At 41.3% G+C, this 11,274-nt stretch overlaps 1 protein-coding gene across 1 annotated transcript; it reads left to right on the top strand.

Moving 5' to 3' along the window:
• Positions 1-6,316: 6,316 nt before the first annotated feature.
• IFNB1 (interferon beta 1) lies at positions 6,317-6,877 on the top strand. The gene has a single exon (XM_045780290.2). It carries the CDS (start codon positions 6,317-6,319, stop codon positions 6,875-6,877), a length of 561 nt encoding a protein of 186 aa, XP_045636246.2.
• The last annotated feature ends 4,397 nt before the right edge of the window (positions 6,878-11,274 follow it).

Consider the following 11,274-nt stretch of genomic DNA (forward strand, 5'->3'; position numbering starts at 1 on the left):
TGTGGTAATTAACATGACTGCCACTACTGCCACCACTGTTGTTTCGGATTTTGCTCTCTCTGGTCACAGAGGATCAGAGGCTGTTGGATGCGGGCAGGCTGAGGAGGCCCTCTGCCACACCTGCGGAGCTCAGCTCTACCTGAGCGTGCAAGTCACCCTGGAGGGGCAGGCCCCAGTGACCAGACTCCTCGGACGACCTCCATCCCCTGAGTGCAATGGACCATCTCTAGGCTGACTGATCCCTGTGACTTCTTGCATTGGCTTTTGTGCTCTGAGCCATGGACGATTCCAATTTAACCCAGAGATACTTTTCAAAAAGCAGAAACTCTGAAGAATGGCTCAATGACTGACATCACTGGGCATTTGAAAGTGGAACAACTGTGGGATGATTTTGCTTTTACCAAAACTCATTGTGAAGAATGCAGGAGATGACACGGATTCTGTTCAGAGCTGGCATGTGAAGGTCAAAAGGCCAGAGAGAGAGAGAATGAAATCGGGGCCGAACAACCAGAAAGGCTGGGGCTTACTGGCTCTTTCTTCGTGTAGATTATTCTGTAATGAAAGAACACACCCACTGGTGAAAAATTGGAAAGCCACGCAAAGAAAAAAAAACTACCACCCTTTTGTTATGCAAGTCAAACTTAACCACTATCAAATTGTTAGTGTATTTTTGTTATTAATTTTTTTCCGTGTGTACTTTCACATGGCTGTGTTGTATGTACACTTTTATATTCTCTTTTTAATATAAATGGGTGCTTTTTATTTTCTAATGACACAGTAACATGCGTTCATTAGAGGAAATTTTAAAAAGTGAATAAAATGAAGGTTAAAAATTTAGCAACATTTACATTAAATTCTTTTAAGCAAATAAAATGCACTAAATTTTGAGAATGCCTAACAATTCTATTCCCCAGATATCTTCTGATGAAAGGGAAAAACATACATACAAATGGTTCTAAGGTAAAAAGTGAAAAGGGAAAGAATTTTCCTCCTTTCTACATCCTCATCCCTGTTAGCATTCTCCCCTACGGTAACCACTAATAACAGATGAGTAAATGTGCGTGACAAAAAAAATTACATGCATGTATCAGCATATTTTTGTATATCTCTGTATTAATTTATAAAACAAATGATAGTACCGTATCCATTATTATATGTATTACTCCTTTCGTTAAGTATATCTGGAATATAGGCCCATACCAGTGGATCTTCCTTTTTAATGGCTATATGGTATTCCATTTTTGTCTACCATGGTATTACTTAATCAATTCCCCAATGATGGATATTTAATTTGTCTTTCATACTATAGTAGTACTGAAATGATGTTCATATATGTTCGTATATAATATATATTATGTTCACATATGTTCATATATAATATATTCATATATGTTTGTATATAATGTATATTATATTCACACATATATACACATATACTTCTGCAGGAATATCCATAGATAAATTTCTAGTAGTGGTATTGCAAGTTAAAGGGACAATTCCATAGCTTGAAATTTTACGTTTTGAAATATATTGCCAATTGTCGTGTTATCTGTCCTTGTGAGCTAGCTTGGGCTTTGTCACAGCATGGCAGACTCAGGGTGGTAAGGTCACTTATATAGTGGCCGATGGCTTCAAGAGAAAGAATTTCAGCTAACAAGGTAGACATTGTATTGTCTTTCTTGACTCAGCCTCAAAAATTATACAACATTGTTTCTAGCACAGAATTCTGCCAAGATTCCAGAGGAAGACACAGACCCTACCTCTTGACAGGTAGAGTCAAAGTCACACTGTAGGCCTTCATGTGGGATGGGAGATATTGCTCTGGCTACTTTTGAAAAAACAGCCTGCCCCATTCTCTAAATGTTTGCATTAATTTATACTTCTGTTGAGTGTATATTAGAATACCCATTTCCCCATACCCTTTGCAAATCTTATTGGTGAAAAATGATTGCCTCGTTACTAGTTTGATTTACATTTCTTAGTAACATTTGAACAGATTTTCGTATCTTTTTTTTTTTTTTTAAGATTTTATTTATTTATTTGACAGAGAGACAGCCAGTGAGAGAGGGAACACAAGCAGGGATAGTGGGAGAGGAAGAAGCAGGCTGCTAGCGGAGGAGCCTGATGCGGGGCTCGATCCCAGGGACCTGGGATCATGCCCTGAGCCAAAGGCAGATGCTTAACGACTGAGCCACCCAGGCACCCCAGATTTTCATATCTTTTATTGATCCTTTATATTTCTTTTCCTATATATAAACTTTTCTTTTTTTTTTTTTTTTAAAGATTTTATTTATTTATTTGACAGAGAGACAACCAGCGAGAGAGGGAACACAAGCAGGGGGAGTGGGAGAGGAAGAAGCAGGCTCCCAGCGGAGGAGCCTGATGTGGGGCTCGATCCCAGAATGCCAGGATCACGCCCTGAGCCGAAGGCAGACGCTTAACAACTGAGCCACCCAGGCGCCCCTATATAAACTTTTCTATCTGATAGCTTTCTATTCATTTTAAGGGCTGCTTGCAAGTGAAGAGAATGATCCCTTTCTCACTGTACGTTGTAACAATTTTTTTTGACATTGCTCTTCCTCTTTTTTTTTCTTTTTTTTATGCTCTTCCACTTTGACTTTGTTTTTTTGTCATTGAAATTTGTAACTTGTTTCTAGTCATATTTATCAATATTTTCCATTAGAGTTCCTGGGTTTTATATCTTGCTGAGAAAAGTCTTCTGTACTCCAATGTTTGAAAAAAAAATACCCAAGTTTTCTTCTAGATTTTGATCGTTTTAGCTTCTGATCTATTCCATATAATGTTACATGACTATATAATATTGTACCATCCTTGGTTTCCCGAAAATAGCTCCCTTTGGCCAATAGACATGATTTTTTATATACTGTTGGGTTCTAGTTGCTACAATTTTCCCCCAGATTAAAGTTTTTCACCAGTGTTAGATTTCTCCCAAACTTCTTATTTCTTGTGACTCTATTTTATTCTGCGAAATTTAGAGTTTTTCTTTTATTTCTAATTATTTCCTACATATATTAATTTATTTCTCGGTTTGTCTAATTCTGATTTATATTGTTTGTAACATTTCTTAATATCTTAAAATCCTTTGGTAACATGGTGTTAAAATTTTGATCTGTTTTGTGTGCATGCATTCCTGGCATAGTTTCATTATCTATACAGATATGATTTACTCCTCATTCACTTGTTTCTAATAATAACTTTGTATGAGTCTCAGTCTTCCTGCTGGATTTTATAGGCGCTTGTTTTTCTTAAACTTCTAGATGTGGTTTGGTAGTTTCTCTAACTTCACAGAGCTCCCTCTTCTGTTGCTTTTGTGAAGTGCTCAAAAACATGGCAGCTTGCTGAGTGGCTCACTCCCAAACTGGTCTGGTTTTCTCTTTCCTTTCCTCTGTTGTTTCTATCCTGCTCAATTCTCTTTTTTTTTTTTTCTTTTCTTTTCTCTATCCTGCTCAAATTCGGTTCCACTTCTAGCAGTTTCTCCTCAGTGTAGGACCCTTTCCCAAAGGGGAGCTGTGCCCGGTTGGTTTGAAAATTACTTGTATCCTAGACTATTCGAGTGCCTTCCAGAATCTATTGAGGCCCTCCTCAAACTCACCAGCTATTGATTTGGGCAAAATCCCCTCCAGTTTCCACTGTCGTTCTCAAATCAGCCCGGATGGCTTTCCAGTAAATACTTCTTGGTTATATTAGGATTCTTGATTGCTTTACTCTGCTTTTTCCCACACAGCTGGTGCTCCCAGACAGGTTTTGTGGCATTTGGTGGTTTGTCCTCATCTGCCTGTCTGCTGTGGTTCATGTCAATCAGTTTTATGTCAAATGGGGTTTTGGTGTCTATCTAGTAGCAGTGTGTGTTTTTGCGGGGGGACTAAGGGATATTCAAAACTATACCGCCATCTCTGCCTTCTTCCTGGAATCTCGTCCCCCTATTTTTGGATCATTTGCTACGTCTTGTTAACTCTCCATACTCTTCATTCGTCTTTCAGTGAATACCACTGGTGTCTTTCCCACTCCCCCAATTTAGGAGGAAAGATAAATTGCTTCCTCCCCACTCCATTTGGAAGGCATTGCACCAACACAGTTCAAGCACGGGTAATTTTTTTAGGAACACCTCAGACATCACCAACAGATACTCTCTCCTGGGGATAGCTGATTAACAGGCAACTAAGAATAAAGACGAGGAATGGAGGAGTATTTGGGAGATATGTTGAGCATACTGTAAAGATCAGGAGACAGGAAACTTAGTGATGATGGGAAACCTGGAGCACACAGTTGATCCTGGTTTATAAATCCACATTTATCTAGTACTTCCAGCCTCTACTTCAATTTGTTACAATAGAAGTAATGTCCCTGTACATTAAGCATATATAGAAATCACCATAATCCACAGAACTGATGCAGCTATCTGTAAAATGATGGAGAATTTCTTGAAGCATTTGAATCCGTTGCTGTCAGGAAATGAGAGATTTCACATAAGTGAATTCATTCTCCACCACTAGCTCCCTGGTCTAAAATTTTCATAAATCCCCTAACTGTTCTGCCTGCGTTCTGTACTCCTTGCATTACTTATTGCTTACTACAGAGAAAGTCTTTGTTTCCCCAGAATCTAATCAAGTTATTCCACCTTGCCTAAAACATTTCCATGGCTTCTATTGCTCCTGGGATTAAAGCAAACAAACAAACAAACAAACAAACTCAAAACTTCTTAGCCAAACCCTGTGCTGTGTGGCTCCCACTTGCCCTCTGGCCTCATCTCAGACCATTCCCTGACCAGTTTCTAACCGGAAGGTCACGTTGGCCTTTGGTCAATTTCTTTGCCCTTACCATGCATCTTCCCACCACAGGGCCTTTACACATGCAGTTCCAGCTGATCTTCCTTTTGATTTCAGCTCCACTGTCACTGTCTCAGGGCGGTCTTCTCTGACCTCTCCTACTACATATGTCCCATATCATAAGCAGTCACGGTACTGTGAACCTCTCCTCTGGAACACTGTCACCCTTGCAGTTTACTTTTGTGTAATTCTCTGATTAATGTTCTTCTCCCCTAATTAGTTGTACAATCTATGAGAGTGAGGATTATAATCTGTAGCAGCTCAGCTGAATTCTTGCACTCAGTGGGGTTTTGATAAATTTGGGTTGAAAGGTAATGCAAAGTTTTCTGAAAACTTAAAAGTTATTACTTTATCATAATTATTATAAACTTGTATTAAAACCTTTAGAAATGTATCATATGCCTTCCTGTCTATATAAGCAGGATGTGAAAATTGTAATTTGATTTTTACTGATTCTTCTCTTATTAAAATCAGTTATTATACTCTAGCAAAAAAAAAAAAAAAGCCTTAGGAATATTGAGATAGGACCATGTGTTTCAACAGTAACATCCTCTGATTGCTTGACTTTTTTCCTCCCATTTTCCTTCCAGACCTCTTTCTAAGTTGTTGTTTGCATGAGAATGAAAATCAGATGTTTAGATTTGTTAGAACTATGTACTAAATAAGAATACTTTGACCCTCAATAATGATCACATAAGACCCTATAAGGGGAGCCACAAACTTTTATGCTCAGCTCACATAACATTCATTTTGTCTGCTTAGAGATATTGCTTAATCTATAGTTTTCAGGTATATTCTCGGTAGTTGAGATTGCCAGATAAAACAGTAAGTAAGACTAATAAAGCTGTGTGATGTCTTGCTGTATGTGGGTGAAGTCCTACAACAAATATTCAGATCAACTTAGTTTTAACACTATTCTATTTTACAGAGGGGGAAAAAAGGTAGGTGTCTTTTTAAAAATCATGAACTGCATATATTTATTGTTTTGTGATAGTGTAATTGGGAATTAAACCCAATTCTTATGAAAAGGAAAACTTGCACACAAAGACACGCCCCCCCCCCAAAAAATCCCACCTCATAATACTAAAAAAGAAAAATAAAAAATCTTTGCCAAGTGAAAGAATCCTGTAATGGCCAGGTTCTAAATGATTGGGCTTACCTTTTTTCTCTTTAGAAACTGGGAATTCATTGAAACTATGCAAAACATTAGAAATCCTCATAGTTTCTTTATCTTTCCCCCCAATACATATAAAATAAAGTAGGACCTTAAAGAAAACAGATTTTTGCACCTACAATTTAAATGACATAGGAAAACTGAAAGGGAGAACTGAAAGTGGGAAATTCCTCTGAAAGGACCATCCTGTATATATAGGCCACACTCATGGAAGAAGGGCATTCACACTGCAAACTCTTGAAGCCTTGGCTTCAGCACCTAGACGGGGGCAGGCAAGACTCTTTCTCTTTTCATCATGACCAGCAGGTGCATCCTCCAAACCGCTCTCCTGGTGTATTTCTCCACCACGGTTCTCGCCGTGAACTACGACTTGCTTCGATTCCAACTAAGCAGCAGCAGTGTGGAGTGCCAGGAGCTCCTTCTGCAGTTGAATGGAACGACTAAAGATTGCCTCAAGGACCGGATGAACTTCAAGTTCCCTGAGGAGATCGAGAAATCCCAGCAGTTCCAGAAGGAGGACTTCATATTGGTCACCCTTGAGATGTTCCAGAAGACCTCTGATATTTTCAGGAGAAATCTCTCGAGCACAGGGTGGAATGAGATCATTGTCAAGAACCTCCTTGAGACGCTCCATTGGCAGAAGGAACATCTGGAGGAAATCCTGGAGAAAATCATGGAGGAGGAAAACTTCACCTGGGACGACAGGACCCTTCTGCACCTGAAGAAATATTATCTAAGGATCGTGCGATACCTGAAGGCCAAGGAGTACAGCATTTGTGCCTGGACAATAGTGCAAGCAGAGATGCTCAGGAGCTTTTTCTTCCTTGATAAACTTACGGATTATCTCCCAAACTGAAGGTCTGTCAGCCTCTGCCTCTGGGAATGGACGATGTTGATAAGGATTTCAGGCATTCCTGAACTCGCAGGGGCTCTCTAAGTGACTGACAGCCAATGTACTGTATTGAAAGGACAAGGACTTTAGCTCTTTAAAATTAATTTATGCATTAAGTTATTTTTCTACTTATTTCAACTTTCACCCTGGAAAATAAATTTTTTTTTATGAAACAAAAGTCAACATAGCAGTTTAATTTCAAGTCAATTTCATTAGCACCGTATTAAAAATTACGGAGCACCTATTAGATGTTCTTTGTAAAATGTGCCTGCAAAATCGTATAGGTTCTGGCCTCTGCCTACAAGGATTTAAAATCCAAAGAAGCCGTGTGGAATATATAAGATGATAGATGATAAGGGGAGATGAACCTTTCAGGAGAATCAATGGGACCTCAGCCTCTTTGGAATTAAAATGGAAGAGGCAGGCAGGTGGCCCTGGAATTAGGACAAGGGGTTCTGCTGCTTCGACTCTCCTCCTGCTCTGTGCCCTCAGGCTCTCTGACCCTAAAGTTAGAATTTGACTGGCTATCAGGGCAGCTAGAGGAATATTTTGGCTCTTGGTTTGCCCTGAACTCATTCCTATTATTTGCAAGATGCTCTGCTTGCCCCTCTTCCCAACTCTGCAGGATTTTAAAATATTTATGTGCCGCCCTAAGCTAAGGTTGAGAAGTCCCAGGCACGTCTGTGACTGTGTTAAAGAGCAGTCCTTCTATTGTACTCTTCCTGGACAGCTAAAATAAATGGGTGTCTCAGTAGAGTTGGGGGTCTCTGTTTGCTTTTAGGGTATAAACACCAGAGGGAGAAAGAACTCTGTTTTAGATTTCTGCTCCCTGGCCAGGTTTTCTCCTAATTTTGTCAGAAAAGAAGTTTGCTCCTGGACCCCGCTGCCCTGCTCATACAGAATTCCAGGACTACCTTATCTCCTTTTCCTGATGTTCTGCATCTCTGAACCACGAGCCCCCTAAAGCCAGATCCAGGCGTGGCAGATTGAGTCATTTCTGTCAAGTGGAAAACCAGGAAGCCTGGGGGAAAGGGAAATTCAGGTGAGATGGAGAGTGCACTAACTTTTCTCAGGGCTTACACTGAGAAAATACAATTTTCCTAGGAGCTCTCCAGGCACCTGGCCAGCATGTGCCAATTGGCCAGGTTTCTGTCTTTGTACTGACCCCCTTGGGAATTTAGATTATTATGGCTGTTCCTGTCATTGGCAGCTGCCATCCAGGCGCTGTGCCCCCGTATGCATGTAATTGGAAATAAGTCCTCCTCACAAGCATGCTTCAGGTGGGCACAATTATATTATTGCTGTTTTACGGTTCCAGAAACGAAGTCTCAGGTTTAGCAACTGCCCCAAGGTCACCATAGCTAAATGCATGGGGGTTTAAAAAAAAATACAAAGGGCAGAATCATATGACTTTGTTCATATCTAAGCATTTTCTCCTAGAGCAGTACAGAAGTCTGAGTTCTCTTTAAGGGATTCAGCCTTGAGAAGAAATCTGTCAGGAGTTTCAGAGAAGACATTACACAGTACAGGGCAGACAATGAACTTGGGACTCCCTCTTCTGACTCAAGGCCAGAAACACACGGGCTGTGGAACCAAGAAGTGCCATATTCCCTCATGGATCTGCTGCCTTTGTCCCAAGACAGTCGAGGTCCTGGTGAAGCAAGAAACCTTCCCTGTCCCCAAAACTCATCACACTCCACTATGCCGCCCCCAGCTCTGCCAAAAGCCTTCTGCAGACATGCTTCCTTTTGCTAGGGATTCAAAGAGAAGATGGGCACGGAGAAATGCAGACTATGGGTCGTGGTTAGAACAGCCGAGGAGTCTCTCTCAGCAATGGGCCCCAACTGCCCATCATCTCTAGGCTGAGGATACCAAAGAAGTCTCAGCAATAGGCTCTTCTCGGCTCATCGCTAAGTTGGCCCAGACCCCGAGAGGCTGGAAAGGTCTGCTCAGCACGTGTCCTGGGGGCCAGAAGGCCAGAGGAAAGACTGCTTCTGAAGAATTCTAAATACCTTTGCCACAGCTGAGTATGTCAGCCCGTCTACAATACCAGAAGTACGTCCATCACCGGGAGAGCATGAGAATTAATATTAATTCCAGTAAGGATGAGGAAGGCTAGCTCAAAAGCACACGTGTGAGCATAGCTACAGATCAGGAGTAAAGTTGTTGTTTGAGCCGGCACCAGAATACCTCAAAAGAGAGCACTCGTTTAGGAAGATACTGAGAAGCCTCTAGAGATTGTGGATCTGCCAGCACAGGGGGTATAGTGACATCACCAATGGTATGTTTTTGGGTGTGTCTGTTTCCGAGGAGGAAAACCCACAGACAGAAGCCCGTCAGCTGCCCTCGAGCTGTGATGGCCCCTGGAATGAGATGGCAGTGAAAATTTTCCGGAGAGGGCAAATACAGGGCTTTTAAGGACAAGGATGTCTCCCGTGCAACTGGAAATTAGGTGCAGTGTTGTGATGACACCGTCTCCCCCAGACCCTCAGTGGAGATGGCCACCCACACGAAGTCCCCCTGTGTGCAGAACTCATGGAGGGCGTCCAGGTCCATGTTTGAAATAGCGGGGGGAGGGGGCGAAATCGGGTGGCCAGACATCCACACATGAACCAAATTAGTCAGGACAGAAGGCGGAGCCATGACATGCAGCCACTTTGCCCCCTCCTACCTCCTGCTTGAGGAATCCGAGGAATTCTGAGGACTTGGGCCTCCACAGACAGTGATTAGGAGGTGGGAAGTTTTATCTCGCTCTTAAGCACTTAGAAGGCCCTGGCAAGCGTTTGGGTTACATATAAGTACAGAAATACTGCCCCACCCTACGGACATGTAGACACAGGGTAACCGCGTATATTTGTATTTTTCGCAGTTAACAAAGCTGATATTGAGGCGCTTTGCGTGTCAGGCACATTTAGGTACTCAGATACATCTGATCCAGGGACTTGTTCATAAAAGACTCTTGAAAAAAGGAAAAGGGGGAGCCTGGGTGGCTCAGTTGGTGAAGGGTCCAACTCCTGATTTCGGCTCAGGTCATGGTCTCAGGGGATCTCCCCAGGCTCCGCGCTCAGTGGGGAGTCTGCTGGAGATTCTCTCTCTCGCTCTCCTTCAGCCCCTCTCAGGACTCTCCCTCTCTCTCTGTCTCAAATAAGTAAATAAGTCTTTTTAAAAATGAAAGAATAAGCCACAGGCTGGCCAAAAATGTTTGCAAATCACATATCTGATAAAGGATTTGTATCCAGAATATATTTTTAAAAAAATACTCTCAAAACTCACCAATAAGAAAATAACCCAATAAAAGATGGGTGATGTATTTGAGTGGATACTACAGCAAGAGATTACATGAGTAGCAAATAAGTACATGGAACTACTGAAGCCTTCCTCGTGGACTTAGTTATTTATTTATTTTTTGTGGCTTAGGCCAGATAATGAATGTGAAATGGTTTTTGATTAAAAGGAGCCCATTCCACTGTGAGGACCTACCCTAGCCACTGCCTTTTCTGAGAAGAGTCCACCAGCCATCCTGGTCGGCTTGTATATGTGATACACTTGAGGTCTGCCAGCAGAAGAGGCAGGGCCTTGATCAGTACCCACTTCTGTCTCGATTAGTCCGGCTCTGAGACATACAGGGAGAGCCAGCAGTTGGTAGTGACGTCAGAAGGTGAAGGGCACCCAGGACCAGACCTTGCCAATTCCAGACCTTTTCTCAACATCTGTTGTACTGATGTAATAGAGCCTCAAAAACTGTTTTATGAATTTATTCTTTCATTCTCAGTGTTAATTGTTGCTTCTCAAACATCAGTTTAACTGTCTAAAATCTTCTAGAATAGTTTAAAATCATAAACTCTGAGACTGGACTAGAATTGTCAGCATGGACTTATATTCTCCTAATTTAGGTGGGACCAAGTTAGTCACTTAATATGTGAATTAACTTGATGGTGCATACACCAGACATGTGTTCACTGTCAAACAATTACCACCAAATCCGTGGTAATTTGGCTTCAATTGACATTCTATTTCAAAATTCCTGCTTTGCTTTATAATTCCATGTAGGGTGTTCCTAGGAAACCCAAAATGCATTATTTAAATTGTATCTCCCAACAATTAGCCTAGAAATAAAAGAGAAATGGAGCTCACTTTGAAAGACCCTCTTAAGAAAATGAAAGGACATGTCACAGACCGGGAGAATATATTTGCAAGTCACAGATCTGACAAAGGATATATCAATACATAAAGAACCCTTGAAACTCAGTAATAATATCCTCCATTAAAGATGGACAAAAGATTTCAACACTTCACCAAAGACAACACACAGATGGCTAATAGATGATCAACATCATTAGTTATTACGGAAATGCAAATTA

Source organism: Ursus americanus, chromosome 18 (assembly GCF_024610735.1).
Source record: "Ursus americanus isolate L20-20 chromosome 18, mUrsAme1.1.p, whole genome shotgun sequence".
Classification (NCBI taxonomy): domain Eukaryota; kingdom Metazoa; phylum Chordata; class Mammalia; order Carnivora; family Ursidae; genus Ursus; species Ursus americanus.

What these genes read in the sequence shown, in the direction of transcription:
- IFNB1 (XM_045780290.2), top strand. Translation starts at nt 6,317, where the DNA reads ATGACCAGCAGGTGCATCCTCCAAACCGCTCTCCTGGTGTATTTCTCC.